Source organism: Mirounga leonina, unplaced genomic scaffold (assembly GCF_011800145.1).
Source record: "Mirounga leonina isolate KUSES-001 unplaced genomic scaffold, KU_Mleo_1.0 Mir_94, whole genome shotgun sequence".
In the NCBI taxonomy this organism is placed as follows: Eukaryota; Metazoa; Chordata; class Mammalia; order Carnivora; family Phocidae; genus Mirounga; species Mirounga leonina.
The window spans coordinates 48,986,907-49,004,493 of record NW_023270855.1 but is presented as its reverse complement, the minus strand read 5'-3'; the positions used below and the strand labels follow the sequence as shown (position 1 = coordinate 49,004,493).

The following is a 17,587-nucleotide window of genomic DNA, read 5'->3' as shown; positions in this document are numbered from 1 at the left end:
CATATAATGTATTATTTGTTTCAGGGGTACAGGTCTGTGATTCATCAGTCTTACACGACATACAGCACTCACCACAACAATACCCTCCCCAATGCCCATCATCCAGCCACCCATCCCCCCACCCCCCTCCCCTCCAGCAACCCTCAGTTTGTTTCCTGGGATTAAGAGTCTCTTACGGTTTGTCTCCCTCTCTGGTTTTGTCTTGTTTCATTTTTCCCTCTCTTTCCCTATGATCCTCTGCCTTGTTTCTTAAATTCTGCATATCAGTGAGATCAGATGATAATTGTCTTTCTCTGATTGACTTATTTCGCTCAGCATAATACCCTCCAGTTCTATCCATGTCATGGCAAATGGCAAGATCTCATTCCTTTTGATGGCTGCATAATATTCCATTGTATGTATATATACCACATCTTCTTTATCCATTCATCTGTCGATGGACATCTTGGCTCTTTCCACAGTTTGGCTATTGTGGACATTGCTGCTATAAACATTGGGGTGCACGTACCCCTTCGGATCCCTACTTTTGTATCTTTGGGGTAAATACCCAGTAGTGCAATTGCTGGATCATACGGTAGCTCTATTTTCAACTTTTTGAGGAACCTCCATACTGTTTTCCAGAGTATACCACACCTTCTTTATCCATTCATCTGTCGATGGACATCTTGGCTCTTTCCACAGTTTGGCTATTGTGAACGTTGCTGCTATGAACCCTGGGGTGCAGGTGCCCCTCCAGTGGACTTTTTGTTTGTAACAGCCCCTCCGGATTCCCTCTTTCCTTTATAAAGAAGTGGTTTTCAACTTGGTTCCCTGGACTTGCCCAGAGCCTTCCCACAGCCAGCTCGTCCCCGATTGCAATTCTGCGCTATTCCCAAACACACTCACGTTGCTGGTAAAATAACTGGCTGTTTTATTTTTCAGGTTAACAGAGGGCAACAAAGGGGCCAGTCATTTCAGTAGAGGCTGGAGGGGTCCAAGCCACGGATGATTCTGGGTGTGTGGGGGGGAATGTGGCCCATTTTATCCTGAGGTCCCTGGACTCTGTTGCCTCAGTCTGGCCTGTCCATACTCAGAGTTGGGACCTGGAGGAGATGATATTAGGGTGAGGGTGGTTTCAGGCAGCCTTGCTGGAGTGGAAGAAGGGGCTGGGCCTTGGTCGCCTGTGCTGCTCAGGCTTCCTGTTTTTTCTCTACCAGTCATTTGACAAGGAGACTTTCCGGTGTCCCCTGCCCACACCCCCACGTACCCTGGTTCACTGCTCACAACTGCCCCACCCCTCCTTCCTCCTTCCCTCCCAGTCCTCTCTGGTCCCATCTGGCCTGCCCCAGGCAGGGGCTGTGTTAACATTCTGTGATCAGAACAGCCTCAGAGGCCCAATTGGGCTCCGGGGGCGGAGAAGGAAATTCTGGGTGGCATCTGTGCTTGCCACGGTCTGCTGGATGGGAGATCGGAAGCTCTGGGTAATTCAGTTCAGGGGGAGGAGGAAAAACAAGGTCAGCGAGGCCTAGAAAGCCCCTGGGGAAGGCCTTAATCTGCCTATGGGGCAGACAGGACGGTGCCTGTAATCTAGCCCGGGAGCCGTCCGGGGAAGGCAGCTGCCTGCACTGAGGTTGGCTGGTTGGTGTTGGAGGGATGAGTGAGCCTGGAGGAGCTTTGTCTTGTGGGTGGCCTTAGTCAGGGCTTGGCAGGCTGGACAGTCACTCATTCATTCCACAAACACCCATTGGACACCTACTGTGTGCCAGGCAGTGGAGCTGAGCTGCTAATGGGCGGAAGATAAGCAATGGACAAGATAAAGAAGTGAGATATATGGAATGTCAGATGGTGATAGCTATTAAGGAGAATTATAATGAATGGAGTGTACGGGCCGGTTGTTTTAGAAAGTCTCACGGAGAAGGGGACATTTCCTGTTTTTCAAACACACCAGGAACTTGCTGTCCTCAGGGCCTTTGCACAGCCCAGAATGGCCTTCCTCCAGATATCCACATATTATCCATGGCCTACCTCCAACTCCTTCAGTCTCTTTCTTTCTTTCTTTCTTTCTTTCTTTCTTTCTTTCTTTCTTTCTTTCTTTCTTTCTTTCTTTCTTTCTTTCTTTTTTTCTTTCTTTCTTTCTTTCTTTCTTTCTTTTTCTTTCTCTTTTAGATGTTATTTATTTATTTGAGAGAGAAAGAGAGCATGAGAGAGAGAGAAAGAGAGAGAGAGAACATGAGCAGGGGGGAGGGGCAGAGGGAGAAGCAGGCTCCCCACTGTGAGCAGGGAGCACAACACAGGGCTCCATCCCAGGACCCCGGGATCATGACGTGAGCCAAAGGCAGATGCTTAACCGACTGAACCACCCAGGCACTCCCCATCTATTTCAATTCTCAGGCTTTTCCCGATCACCTTTTTCTTCTTTTTTTAAAAATTGAGATGTAAATGACATACGACATTATATTAGTTTCAGGTGCATAACATAATGATTCCACACATGTCTATATTGCAAAATGATCACCACAATAAGTGTAGTTAACATCCATGCAGAGTTACAATTTTTTTTTTTTTTGTGGTGAGAATTTTTAAGATCTAGTCTCTGAACACAGAATGATTTCAGGACAAGAGTTGGGCACACATTCTGTAATGCATGTAGGGAAATGTTTATAGATACATGTAAAAAGATGGCTCTGGAAGTGTTAACTGTTCAGAGAGAACTGAAGGAGCATCACATCAGCCAATGCATGTGCTGACCATTTTGTAATTTTGTAATTCATGGAGAGGTGTAGTTAATGACACGTGGGAAAATACATGTTTTTATGAGTGTTCCCTATTTGGCTAGTTGTGAACTGTGTTAGTGAATGGATGTGTAGGCAATTCTGTAATGAACGTAGAGAATTGTCTAGAAACACATGTAAAAACAGATGTTCCTGAGAGTGTTACTTGAAAACAACAACAAAAGGACTCTTAGCAACTTTCAAATATACTCGATCACCTGCTTAAACATAAGCACTTAGTATTCTATGTTGCCTCCTTAGCACGACTTTGGCTGCACCCCACGTATTTCGATATGTAACGCTTTCACTTTCATTCAATTAAAAAACATATTTTTTTTAGAGAGAGAGAGCACACACGAGTGAGGGGCAAAGGCAGAGGGCGAAGGAGAGAGAGAATATTTTTTTAAAAAAGATTTTATTTATTTGAGACAGAAAAAGAGAGAGCACAAGTGGGAGAGATGTAGAGGGAGAGGCAGAAGCAGGCAACCCACTGAGCAGGGAGCCCGATGCAGGGCTCGATCCCAGGACCCTGAGATCATGACCTGTGCTGAAGGCAGATGCTTAACAAACTGAGCCACCCAGGTGCCCCAGAGAGAGAGAATCTTAAGCAGGCTCCACGATCAGCACGGAACCCGCCACAAGGCTGGATCTCACAACCCTGAGATCATGACCTCTCAGAAAGCCTGAGAATTGAAAGAAGTCAGAAGCCGAAATCAAGAGTCAGAGGCTCAACCTACTGAGCCACCCAGGTGCCCCCAATTAAAAATATTTTTAATTTTTGACTTCCTCTTTGACCTGTGGGTGTGATTTAATTTCCAAATACCTGTGGATTTTCCAGATATCATTCTGTGATTTCTAATTTAATTCGGTTCTAGTCTGAAAACATGCTTGGTAAGATTTCCATTCTGTGATCTTCCTTTTTATTGCGAGGGATTTTTTTTTGGTTTTGTTTTGTTTTTTTTTTGTTGTTGTTCAGCACTATATCCCTGGTACCTAGAACATAGCTTAACACATAGTAGGTTGTCAATACATGTCTATTGAATGGATGAATGAACAACTGAATCCCCACTCCCCATTGGACATATCAGAAGACCTTTGCTCAGAGATGTTCTACTCCCCTTAGGTCACACAGCAAGAATGGGGCATAGCTGGGGTTAGCCTGGGCTCATGGCCTTATTATCTAGCTGATGGGACTGGATTGCTCTACTAGTTCCTGAGCACCTACTGTGTGGCAGGTCCCAAAGGATGGCATTGGCTATGGCCAGTACCTCCTCACAGTGAGACCATCCAGCCATCACTGCACTTCCTTGCCCTAGGTCCACTCACCTCAAGGGGCGCCCTTGATGGGCAGAGATGCTATCAGTCCACTTGGCTGGTGTAACCCCACCTCCGTCCTCTCCCTCCCCTCTGACGCCACTTATCCATCTGGAGCCTGATGGTCCTGTGTGTGCTCAGCAGACAGGCTCCTTCTTTCTCAGAGGTCTCCATTTCTCCATCTGTAGAATGGGAATGGCTGCATGTACGCCTCAGGCAGGCTGGGGAGGTTCTGCACATTAATTACATCATGCAGTGTTAACAGGGGAAAGCCCAGCCCCTGGGGTGAGTTTTCTCTGGAGAGGGAGGCTGGTCTGTTGTCATCACCCCCCCCCCCCAACTAGGGCTGGGTCACGCTCCTTCCTCATGTGCTGGTGAAGATTTTCCGCTTCTGGAGACTGTGGGTTGCTTATATTGATCTGTGAGGCAAGAAATTCTATTTTAAGCTGCTCTTGTTCTGAACTTCTATTACAGTAGCCTAGCCTAATATTCTAACTTGTGTACAGTCTTGATGGGATTTCCTTGTTGCTCAGGCCAATTTGAATTGTGATTCCTTTTGCTTTTAGCGGAAAGCCCCTTAGAGGGGGAATTGGGGTCTTGCCCCTTGCAGTATGGAATAGTGTCCTGTGGTTACCATCACAGATCTCCACAGATTCAGCGGCTATATAACAGTAACGGACTCTTTGACAGTTCTCGAGGTCGGAAGTTCAAATTGTTTGATGGGGTTGACACATGTCAGCAAGGCTACATTCCCTCGGAGGCTCTAGTGGGAGAATCTGTTTTCTTGTCTTTTTAAGCTTCTAGAGCTGCATTCCTTGCCTCGTGGCCCCTTCCTGCATCTTCAAAGCCACCAGCATGGTATAAAACTTCAGAAAAAGGAGAGAGAGGCTTGAGACACAGACACAGACAGGGAGAGGCGGGGTGACCACTCAGGCAGACGCTGGAGGGACGTGGCCCCAGCCAGGAGATGCCAAGAGCTCTGGAAGTTGGAAGAGGCAAGAAAGGATTCTCCCCTAGAGCGTCTGGAAAGAGCATGGCTCTGCCAACACCTTGATTTCAGACCTCTTTCCCCTCTCCCCAAGATAAATCAGATATTACATGTTATTTAAGATGTACAGACTGATGACCTGATATACGTGTACACTGTGAAATATTCACCACAACCGGGCCAGTCGACATATCTATCACCTGATAGTTACCACTTTCCTTTTTTCTTTCTTGCTTTCTTTATGTGTGTGTGTGTGTGTGAAGACTCAAGATCTACCCTGAGAGTGAATTTCTTTTTTTTTTTTTTAAAGATTTTATTTATTTATTTGAGAGAGAGAGTGAGAGAGAGAAAGAGCACAAGAGCGGGGAGCGGGAGAGGGAGAAGCAGACTCCCTGCTGAACAGGGAGCCCGATGTGGGACTTGATCCCGGGACTCCAGGATCATGACCTGAGCTGAAGGCAGTCGCTTAACCAACTGAGCCACCCAGGCGCCCCCTGACAGTGAATTTCAAGTACACGGTACAATACTCTTAACTATAGTCACATTGTTGTACACTGATCCTCCAGAACTTATTCATCTTACAGAACTGAAACTTTGTGCCCCTTAACCAACATCTACCCAATTTTCTCCTCCCCCAGCCCCGGGCGACTACCGGTCTGCTTCTATGGGTCCCACTATATGGAGGGCAAGGTCAGAAGTAGGCAGACCAGGCGGAGGCTCTTACTGTAATCCAAGTGAAAGCTGCTGATGGGAGGCGAGCCCAGCTCAGACGCTGGGTATATTGCGAAGGTAGAGCCAACCAGAATTTCTAACAGATTTGTCAGATTTCCAATATCTAGGCTATCGAACAAACCACCTCAAACCTAGTGGCCAAAAAAAAAAAAAAAAAAAAAGTCACTTCAGTAGCTCACAGATTCTATGGGACAGCTGGTTTCCACTCCACAATGTTCTGGAGCCTCAGATTGGAAGACTTAGCAGGCTGGAGGTGACTCTCCTGTCCTGGGGTCAGGAAACATCAGGAGGTGCCTTCACTCATATGCCTGGCACCTGGGCTGGGATGACTTGAAGTCTGGCCTCAGCTGGGACTGTTGAGTGGGTCACCTCCGTGTGGCTTGGGCTTCCTCACGACATGGCAGCTGGGAGCATGTGTTCTGACAGAGCCAGATGCAGGCTGCCTCACTTCCACCACATTCTGTTGGTTATAAAGGAATCACTAACACCGCCCCAGATTCAAGGGGAGGAGAACTGGACTCTTCTTCTTTTAATTTAAAAAAAAAAAAAAATTTTTTTTTTTTTAAGTAGGCTCTACACCCAACATGGAGCCCAGTGTGGGGCTTGAACTCACAACCCTGAGATCATAGACCTGAGCTGAGATCAAGAGTTGGATGCTCAACCGACTGAGCCACCCAGCAGCCCCTGGACTCTACTTCTTGATGGAGTGGCAAGGTCACATTGCATAAGAACATGTAGCACAAAGAGATACTGTTGCAGCCATCTTTTGAAAATTCAGTTTGCCAGGGTCACGGAATGAGAGAAGAGAGGAGTGATGGATGATTCGAAGACTGTAGGCTCCAAAGGCTGATGGCGGTCCTCTGGAGAAGCACAGGCAGGCTGCCTTCATGGGCAGAGTTCTCCAAATGGCTCCAGCCTGGTTATTCTACCGCCTTCACTTGGCTCACAGGGAACTCCCACATCCCTGCTAGACCAAAAGATGCAGCCACTGGGGGGATGCTCAATCAGCCCTTTTTAGAGAGCGCTTCATCTTGGAAGCAGATCCTCCAGCCTCAGCACAGCCGTCAGAGACCACAGCCCCGGGGAGCCTCTTGACTTGTCTGATAAGTGGGTATAAAAGAGAGGTCCTGAGGCAGAACCACCCAGACAAGCTGCTCTTGAACTCTGAGCCACAGAAACTGCGAGACGATAAGTGCTTGCTGTCATTATGCAGTCAGAGATAACTGGGCCAGTGACCTAGCACCTCACTGTGGAATGCAGGAGTACTTAGCACTTATCACTTTAACATTTTGTTGCAATGTCACTTCCAGGGTGCCTTCCCTCTTTATCTCTCTACATTAGCCCCTGTCCTATCCCCTTACTCCATTTAATTTTATTATTTTTTTTATTTTTATTTTTTAAAGATTTATTTATATGACAGAGACACAGCGAGAGAGGGAACACAAGCAGGGGGAGGGGAGAGGGAGAAGCAGGCTTCCTGCTGATCAGGGAGCCCGATGCAGGGCTCGATCCCAGGACCCTGGGATCATGACCTGAGCCGAAGGCAGACGCTTAACGACTGAGCCACCCAGGCGCCCCTAATTTTATTTTTAAATAATGCTTAGTGACTACTGGAAATAAAATAAAAAACCAAACCATATTGTTTATTTCTATGTTTATGCTATTTCAGTGTCTGTCTTGTCTTGATGGAAAGTTCCTTGAAGGAAGGAGCTTATCCATCTTTTCCACCCAGGGCCTCGCACTCGAATGTAGGGGTTGCTGTCTTTGTCACTCCTGTGCATGAATCCAAACTAGGAGAAAGGGGTGTGTGTGTGTGTGTGTGTGTGTGTGTGTGTGTGTATGTGGTTTGGGTGGTTCCCCTTAAGGTGGATTTGCATGTACTTGACTTTTGACGAAAAAGGGAACTGAGAGAGCCCCAGGCACCTGAGCAGGAGGTATAGGAGGCAGAAGCTGTCCAGCTCTGCCTCTCCCTCTCAGGCTCCTGGGTGAGCTGCAACCATGTACATGTATACCAACTCTGGGTGCCAGGACCTGCCAGGTATGGCCCTGGCCAGGCTTGAGCTGGGGGCCAGGGATGGTCGGGACCCAGATTACAGTATTCCCCACCCTGTGGCTGGAAACTAGGGCCTGAGGGACAGAGGGAATGGGCTGGGCTCTCACTTGCCTTTCCTCTGGAAGGGACCAGAGAGGAGGAGGAGGAGGAGGATGGTGATGATTATGAGAACATGGCGCCACCCTACAAGGATCTTCCTCCCAAGCCAGGTAAGAGGACTTCTCAGAGGCCAGGTGAAGGAATGTGTGTTCTGTAGCCTGGGGAAAGCAGGGTCCCCAGGGGACATTAGCTGGGCATTATAGACACACAATCAGCCTCCTGTGTACCCAGCTCGTGCCAGGCACCATGTTGGCAGGAGTATGTGTCTGTGTCTCCACCCTGCCCTTGGGGATCTCTCTGTCTGAAGAGAGAGGCAGTTCTGGGCACAGACTCAGGTGAGCAGGTCTGAGAAGGGAAGGACGAGGAGAATGGGGAAATCTCAAGGGGAATTGAGTGGTGGGAGATTGGGGTCAGAAGAGGGGATATTGGAGTGGGACTTAAAGGATGAGTTGGAGTTTGTTAGGAAGAGAAGCCCAGCAGAGAACTGGTGGATGCAAAGGTCCTGGGACATGAAAGCTGGTGTTTCATAAAACTGTGAGCGTGCACCCATGGCTCCCCAACTTCCTCGCATTCACACTCTGGGCCCAGATCGACCTTGAGACTTGGGTGCTCCATACCTGGCCCAAGACTCATCAAAAGTCTGCTAAGTGGGTATAAAAGTGAAGTCTTTAAAAAAAAAATGAAGGCGTTGAGGTTTCCCCGAGCCAATTCACACTAGGGCCCTGAAGGTTGACTGTGCTGTGTTGCTGTCCTTGGACAGTGGCCATTCCATGAGGGGTGGGTGCTGCATCCACCACTATTTAATCTGGACGGAGACCAACCTGGGAGGTCCCTGGGCACCGTGGGGCCCAGAATGAGGTAGGAGGTGAACTAGGCTCAGCTGTTTGTCTGTCTCTCAGCTCCCACTTGGTCCCATCCAGTTCTCAAACCCACCACCAAGATGGACTCCTCCATCTGATCATCAGTGCTATCCCTTCCCCAAAGTTAGCCCCCTCCCCATCTCTGATTGCAGCCAATCTCCACCCCCATCTTTATTTCTAAATCCAAAGTCATCACCCTACTTCAACGCAACTAAAACCTAACTGTGACTTCCTCCTCCTACCCCAGTGCAGCTCCAGTCCCAATCTTTATCTCTACCACATCCTGAATCACAACCCTAATGCCATGTCCACCACTGTCCCTAACCCATCTTCAATCCCATCCTCATCCCAACCACAGCTTGACTGCAACCCTAGCCCAAACTCACCTGTGTCTTTAACTGAGGGTGAACAGTTGTCCCAGTTTGCTCAGGACTGAGTGATTTCCTGGGACGTGGGACTTCCAGTTTTAAAACTGGGCAAGTCCTGGGTGATCCAGGATGGTCGGTCACTCTATCTTAATCCTCATCATCTACTCCCATCCTTACCCCCAATTAACCCCATCCCTACCCCCAATTACATTCTTATGCTCAACCCTATCCCTAGCCCTCCATTTTAGTCCCAGTCCTGGTTCCATCGCTGCCTCCAATCTGTTTCCAACCCTCATACCAGCTCTAATTCTGAACTTCTCTTCTGCAGATTCACTGGCTCCACCAAGGCCTCCGAGAGCAGGTGAGCTGGGGCTGGGGGTTCAGGAGACCCAGTGCTGGTTTTGTCCTGCTCTGGACCTGAGCAACCATTCCTCCCCCTCCCCACCCCAGGAAAGAAAATGGAGAACCCCCCACTTCCCTGCAAGTCCCCAAAGATCAAAGGTGAGAATCTAGGGCTGGGGCCTTTGGTTTACCTAGATGAAGCCCTGGTCTGCATAACCATTGTCTTTCTGATCCCTAGGCCTGGACCTCACCCCTGTCCCCCGCACATCTCCTCAACTGGGTGAGCAGTGGGAAGATCCTTTAAGAAGTCTGGGAGGGGACACCTGGAAGTCTTCCCTCCTGTTCCTCAATTCTGACCAGAGAACAAATCAGATGGGTTGGGGGAGGTGTTGATCTTGGAAGACAGAGTCTTTCAGCAACTTTTCCCCCCAACAACTTTTGAATAAACTTTCCTCTCCCTTTCTCCCAGGTGTCAATCTGGAACATCCTCCGATCCAGTCATCCCTAGCTAGTAAGTCCTCATGCCCTCCAGGTGGGCCCCTATCTTCCCTGTCAAGTATGCTTGAATCAGACCTATGACCCCAGAGGAAGACCCTGGGGCAGAGAAAAGTGTCCTTTCAGAAGCTCTTCCTTTCTGAGTCTAGACCAGACCCTGAGGGACCCAGGGCGTCTGCCTGATACTCTTCAGGCCCCACCTCCTACTTGCATAAGGTACGGGAAACATTCTCTGCCGCTGATGCAAAGGCCCTTAAGCATCCTGGAATGGGGAGCAGCTTGGGCAGGGGATGCTGGAGAGTACAAGATAATGCATCATAAATGTTAGGAGCAGTGCTGGGTCCAAGTCATACATGACCTCTCCAAGCCTTCAGGTTAGTTATTTGCAAATTGGGAATAATAGTTACATCTATATCATAAGGATGAGGATCCAATAAGATAATAAGGATGTGACATGATACTTGGCACACAGTAAGTTCTCTTCAGCATTCTAGGTTAGGTTGTAGTTGTGTTAGGTTACAGTGATGGTGTTGGATTTGGAAGTGGAGATGGGGGTGGAGGTGTGGCTTCGTTTGGAGATGGGAAGGGGGCTACATTTGGGAAAGGGGTGGCCCTGGAGCACAGTAAGTGCTCTTCTGGGCTTCTTCAGGGTTCTTTTCCCTTGACCCTCTCTTGCTGACCCCATCTGGTGATACAGTCATGACCACGGATCTCGGTCCCTCTGCTTTTGGAGAGAGGCTCAAGTGTCTCTTCCTCACTCTCTGAAGCACCAATATTGGTCTCTCTGTCCCCGTCCTCATCCCCCAGTAACTCCAGTGACCCACCTCAGTCAGAAGTCCAGGTGTCCTGGGTGCTACCAGGAGGAGAGACTGGTGGTGTACCTGTGCCTGCTGGTGGTGGTGTCACTGCTCCTGGGCTGCACTGGTCTGGCTGTGACCCTGATTAAGTGTGAGTAAGAAGAGAATGGGGCATGGGGAGAAACTGAGCATTGGGCATGGAAGGACTGGGCTCAAGATGGATTCTTCCTCATAGACCAGGAGATGGTGGAAGAGCTAAAGATATTAACCTTTCAGCAGATGGCGTGGCAAGCAAATGGTGAGTGCTTTCAATTGTCCCTTCATGCCATCCATATTGAACACCCAACATGACCCCTCAAACCCAACTCCAAGACCACTTCCAATCCCATCTTTGCCAAGTCTTGTGTTAGGTATTGGGGCATGGGTAGGATAGTGAACACATCCGGCACAGTTCCTGTTCCTGTGGAGTGTGTGTGCATGTTTGTGTGCATGTGTGTCTAGACCTTCACTGTCCAATATGGTGGCCATGAGTCACTGGCTATTGAGCACTTGCAGTGTGGTCATTCCGAACTGAGATGTGCTGTAATTGTGAAATATACACCAATGTCAAAGACTTGCTACAGAAAAAGAATGTAAAATATCTCAACAATATTAATAATAATAATCTTTAATATTGATTACTCATTGAAATTATACTTTGGATATATTGGCATAAGTAAAGAAATAACATTCAAATTAATTTTGCCTGCTTCTTTTGACTCTTAAAAAACATGGCCATTAGAACATTTAAATTTATGTATGTGGTTTATATTTTATTTCTGTTGGACAGCACAGGCAGGTACTGAGAGCCATTTACCAAATTATCAGTCAAATGAGCATACAATTCCAAATCTCAATGAATAGTCCAAAGGAAGATCATTCTATGAAAAAAATCTAGTTAGGGATCTTGACCCTATCTTTGGGAGGGCCATACAGGGCTTCCCTAGGGAAAGAGCGCTACAGTTGATTGAGGGAAGAGAAAAAATTAATCACATGAGAGGTTGAGGGTTTCAGGTATATGCAAAGGCCCTGTGGTAAGAGGCAACATCATAAGTACAAGGGAAGAGGATGGTGCAGTTGGACAGGTGAGAGGTGATGGTGGCTTGGATGAGAGTTGTGGCCATGAAGATGAACAGAAGTGGGTAGAGCAGAAAGGTTTAGGAGGTAAAAGTGACTGGACCTAGAGATGGACTGGGAATGGCAGTAAGAGGGAAGGATGTCAAGCTGGAAGAGGGCGCTTTTGTGTGGGATTAGTGGGAATACACACATTAGTTGTAGCAAAGTCTTCTGGGCTGGCACAGCCTTCACCATGTTTGTTGAAGTCTGAAAATTGTTCCATTATATGTGCATGCCTTCTCTGCACATCTCAGATCAAGCCACTGTTCTGCTCAAAACCCACTGATGGTTTCGCACTGCCCAGAGTCCAACACGAAACTCTTTTTTTAAAATTTAATTTTATTATGTTATGTTAGTCACCATACAGTACATCATTAGTTTATTTATGTATTTATTTTTTATTTTTAATTATTTTTATTTTTATTTTTAGATTTTTTTTATTATGTTATGTTAATCACCATACATTACATCATTAGTTTTTGATGTAGTGTTCCATGATTCATTGTTTGCATATAACACCCAGTGCTCTATGCAGTATGTGCCCTCCTTAATACCCATCACCGGGCTAACCCATCCCCCACCACCCCTTCCCTCTAAAACCCTCAGTTTGTTTCTCGGAGTCCATAGTCTCTCATGGCTCATCTCCCCCTCTGATTTCCCCCCCTTCATTTTTCCCTTCCTTCTCCTAATGTCCTCTGTGCTATTCCTTCTGTTCCACAAATAAGTGAAACCATATGATAATTGACTTTCTCTGCTTGACTTATATCACTTAGCATAATCTCCTCCAGTCCCATCCATGTTGATGTAAAAGTTGGGTATTCATCCTTTCTGATAGCTGAGTAATATTCCATTGTATATATGGACCACATCTTCTTTATCCATTCATCTGTTGAAGGGCATCTCAGCTCTTTCCACAATTTGGCTATTGCAGACATTGCTGCTATGAACATTGGGGTGCATATGGCCCTTCTTTTCACTACATCTGTGTCTCTGGGGTAAATACCCAGAAGTGCAATTGCTGGGTCATAGGGTAGTTCTATTTTTAATTTTATGAGGAGCCTCCACACTGTTTTCCAAAGTGGCTATACCAACTTGCATTCCCACCAACAGTGTAAGAGGGTTCCCCTTTCTCCACAACCTCTCCAACATTTCCAACATGAAACTCTTGGCTTAGCATTCAAGGACCTGGACATCAGACCTCATCCTACTTTGAGCTTTTTAGCTCCTGTGAGGTTTGCCTTGACCTCTACTGCCTCAGCCTTCCCCAACACACTTGCCTCTCTATCTTGGCTTCCAAGGTGGCCCCTCCCTGTGGAGGCTCTCTCTCCCTCTCACAGATACTGAGTTACCATCTTCCTCCGGATAATCCACCATCTCCACTCTTCCCCAAGGCTCAGAGATCAGTTCCTCCTCTGAGCCACTCTAGGACTCTCTCTAGGCACTGCACATATCATTTTGAGTTCTAGCACCACTCACTAGAAAGAGGGTGCAGTGGGGGGCACAGATCTTGCTTCTGTCTTGTGTGTTTGCAGTCAGTGGTGGGTGGGTGGGTAGATGGGGGTTTGGGTTTCTAACCTTCCAGCCCATCTCTACTGACAGTGACTGGCATGGCGGGGATAGCTGGCCTGAAGAAGGACATTGACCACATAAGAACTTACACCAACCAGTCCCTAGTAAAACTTCGGGGCTTATTAGGTGAGTGGAACTTGGGGAACTGCCCTGAGATGGGGGGCATGACAGAGCTGGCACATTGCACAAATCCATGGGGGACAATTCTCACTGCAGTCTGTCTGAATGGTGCCCCCTGGAATTGAGCTGTGCACAGCCTGCACAACTGTATATGGGACACCATGTACATGACCCTGGCTCTGGGGCCATTCTGACAGCATCTTATTCTGTCCCCAGACTGTACCAAGGTCACCTGCCCAGAGGGTTGGCTACCCTTTGAGGGGAAGTGTTACTACTTCTCCCCAACCACCAAGTCATGGGATGAAGCCCGGAAGTTCTGCCAGGAGAATTACTCTCACTTGGTCATCATCAGTAGCTTTGCTGAACAGGTGATCTGTCCCTTCCAAGCCCTTGAGAATCAGTGGGAATCACATATCCTTCCCTGGTCTGGATGGAGAGAAATTGGAATTGCTTTTGAGCCACTAAGACTTTTAATAGCAAGGTTGAGAGGACATACTCTACTTGAGTTTAAATCCTGATTGTGTTTCTTATCCTGAGTCTCAGTTTTTTCTCTAACCTGGAGATATAATAATGGCTATCTCTTAGCACTTTCTTTTTTTTTTTTATTAAAGATTTTATTTATTTATTTGAGACAGAGAGAATGAGAAAGAGAGAGCACATGAGAGGGGGGAGGGGCAGAGGGAGAGGCAGACCCCCTGCTGAGCAGGGAGCCCGATGCGGGACTCGATCCCGGGACTCAGGATGATGACCTGAGCCGAAGGCAGTCGCTTAACCAACTGAGCCACTCAGGCGCCCTCTTAGCACTTTCTATTCTCCAGGCTGCATTCCGGATGTCTTATATCTTACATTAACATAATCCTTACAACAACCCTGTTACTTAGTGTGTGAGTCAGGAGAGGTTATGTTCTGCTGAAATAACAGACAGCCCCTGTAACTCAAGGGTGAAAGTTAAGGGGCAACTCTGAAAGCTTCCACTTATTTGTACTCACAAAGCAAGTCACGTAGGTCCTCCTCTGCTTTTAGGTGGTGGGGAAATAATTCCACCCATGGAGGGGAATTGGCATTTTGTAAGGAACTGCAATGATTTGATGCTACCATGGTTAGATAGCAAAATTTGTACACAGTACATACTATTTGTACTTCACAGATGAGGAAGCTGAGGCACAATACATTTAAGAAACCTGCCTGTGGTCACTTACAGCTAGCGAGTGTCAGAACTGGGATTTGAGCCCAGATGTTTGCATGGTTTATCTTTCCCCACTTTTTTACTTTAATCTATCTGTGTCTTTATTTTCAAGTGGATTTCCTGTCGGCAGCATATAGATGGGTCTTGTTTTGTTTTGTTAAAGATTTATTTATTTATTTATTCATGAGAGACAGAGAGAGAGAGAGGCAGAGGGAGAGGCAGGCTCCCAAGGAGCAGGGAGCCCGATGCGGGACTCGATCCCAGGACCCTGGGACCACGACCTGAGCCGAAGGCAGACGCTCAACCATCTGAGCCACCCAGGCGCCCTTGTTTTGTTTTTTAAATTTTATTATGTTATGTTAGTCACCATACAATACATCACTGTTTTTTTTTTTTTTTAAGATTTTTATTTATTTGAGAGAGAGAGAGAGAGAGAGCACATGAGAGGGGGGAGGGTCAGAGGGAGGAGCAGACTCCCTGCAGAGCGGGGAGCCCGATGCGGGACTCGATCCCTGGACTCCAGGATCATGACCTGAGCCGAAGGCAGTCGCTCAACCAACTGAGCCACCCAGGCGCCCCTACATCACTGGTTTTTGATGTGGTGATCCACGATCCATTCTTTTCGTACAACACCCAGTGCTCCATGCAGTACGTGCACTCCTGTTAATACCCATCACGGGGCTAACCAATCCCCCCTCCCCCCTCCCCCCTCCCCCTTAAAACCCTGTTTGTTTCTCAGAGTCCATAGTCTCTCATGGTTCATCTCTCGTTTTGTAAATTCAATCTGACAATTTCTGGCTCTTAATTGGTGTTTGTAGACCACTTATATTTGATGTAATTAAAATGATGGCTGAATGGAGTTTGTACTTACAGAACTTTGTGGCCAAGGCTCATGGCTCTCCTCGGGTGTACTGGCTGGGGCTGAATGACAGGGAACATGAAGGGGACTGGAAGTGGCTGGATGGGTCACCTGTCACTCTGAGGCAAGTATCGAGGGCTCTTTGGGTCTCTGCTCCCTGTGGGTCTTTGTGCAATCCGAGCCAGAAGATTCTCTAGAACCCCAGACCAGGCTGGATAGAGGAGGCTCAAGGGTGCTTTTTTGCCGGTAGGGCTTCTGGTCCCTGTACCTTTTAAATTTTCCTCCATTGCAACATCTCCTCCTTTCAGCACAACTGCTCAAATACATCAGGTCCCCAGGTCAATGGCTGCAGGGAAAAAAAGAAAGGAAGGGTGGCGACAGTGCAGAAGGAAGAGGAAGCTTTTGATTTGCCAAGAGGATGAGCAGGATCTCTGTGTCTCTGTGTCTCTGTCTCTGACTCTCTGCACTTTACATATATTAACCCATTTGTTTAATCTTTTTAATAATCCTGTAAGGAAAGTACTATTATCATCTCCATTTTATTTTATCCTATTTCTTGTCATCTCCATTTTAAAGATGAGGAGACTGAGGCACAGAGAGGTTAACCAACTTGCCTCGGGTGAGAGAGCTAGCAGGTAGTATTGCCAACCAACCTAACTTTAAAGTCTATACTTTTGGTGGCTCAGTCAGTTAAATGTCTGCCTTCTGCTCAGGTCATGATCCCAGGGTCCTGGGATCGAGTCCTGTGTTGGGCTCTCAGCTCAGCAGGGAGTCTGCTTCTCCTTCTCACTCTCCCTCTGTGCTCTCTCTCTCAAATAAATTAAAAAAAAAATCTTAAAAAAGTAAAGTCTATACTCTTAGCCATTATACTTTACTTTCTCAAGGAATGCACGTATTTATATTTAGGTAAATGTTAACAAATTGTCCCCCATAGTGGTTATACCAATTTATTCTTTCACTGGCTTGGCTATTTTTCTTCATCAAAAATTCATCTAACTTTTATAATTTTTGATGGATTAATTGTAGGTGAAAATGGAATCACAATATAGTATTAATTTGCATTTCTCTTATAATGACTGAGATTGGGTATCTTCTCATATGTTTAATAGCCACAGGTATTAACTTTTCTGTGAAGTGTTTGTTCATATCACTGGTATATTTTTATATTGAGATTTTCTTCTTATTTATTTCTTATTTATTTTATTTTTTAAAAAAGATTTTATTTATTTATTTGGTAGAGACACAGTGAGAGAGGGAACACAAACAGGGGGAGTGGGAGAAAGAGAAGCAGGCTTCCCGCAGAGCAGGGAGCCCAATGCAGGGCTCGATCCCAGGACCCTGTGATCATGACCTGAGCCGAAAGCAGATGCTTAACAACTGAGCCACCCAGGTGCCTCATTTTTATTTCTTTTTTTAAAGATTGTATTTATTTATTTATTTATTTGACAGAGAGAGAGAGCATAAGCAGGGGGAGCAGCAGAGGGAGAGGGAGAAGCAGGCTATCCGTTGAGCAGGGAGCTTGATATGGGGCTCCCTGGGATCATGACCTGAGCCTAAGGCAGACACTTAACTGACTGAACCACCCAGGCATTCCTTCTTATTTATTTTTCAGAGCTCTTTATATATTAGAGATATTAGTGTCCTGCCAGGGGATCTCATTTTGTATTAAAGATTCCTGGAAGAATGGGGCACCTGGGTGGTGCAGTTGGTTAAATGACTCTTGATTTCAGCTCAGGTTATAATCTCAAGGTTGTGAGATCCAGCCCCCTGTTGGTTCCACACTCAGTGTGAAGTCTGCTTGAGATCGTCTCTCCCTCTCCCTCTGCCCCTCCCGCTTGTGCTCTCTCTCTCTGAAATAAATAAATAAATAAATAAATAAATAAATAAATAAATAAATAAA

General features: G+C 46.8%; 1 protein-coding gene across 1 annotated transcript in view; it reads left to right on the top strand.

The window, feature by feature from the left end:
* Window positions 1-7,782: 7,782 nt before the first annotated feature.
* CLEC17A (C-type lectin domain containing 17A) overlaps window positions 7,783-17,587 on the top strand; it is an 11,303-nt gene continuing 1,498 nt past the window's right edge. The window contains exons 1-10 of the mRNA XM_034997560.1: window positions 7,783-7,822; window positions 7,963-8,046; window positions 9,493-9,525; window positions 9,615-9,665; window positions 9,745-9,786; window positions 10,692-10,949; window positions 11,034-11,096; window positions 13,553-13,648; window positions 13,859-14,010; window positions 15,702-15,811. Of these exons, the coding sequence (XP_034853451.1) occupies window positions 7,783-7,822; window positions 7,963-8,046; window positions 9,493-9,525; window positions 9,615-9,665; window positions 9,745-9,786; window positions 10,692-10,949; window positions 11,034-11,096; window positions 13,553-13,648; window positions 13,859-14,010; window positions 15,702-15,811 (929 nt within the window). The remainder of the gene's footprint in view (window positions 7,823-7,962; window positions 8,047-9,492; window positions 9,526-9,614; window positions 9,666-9,744; window positions 9,787-10,691; window positions 10,950-11,033; window positions 11,097-13,552; window positions 13,649-13,858; window positions 14,011-15,701; window positions 15,812-17,587) is intronic.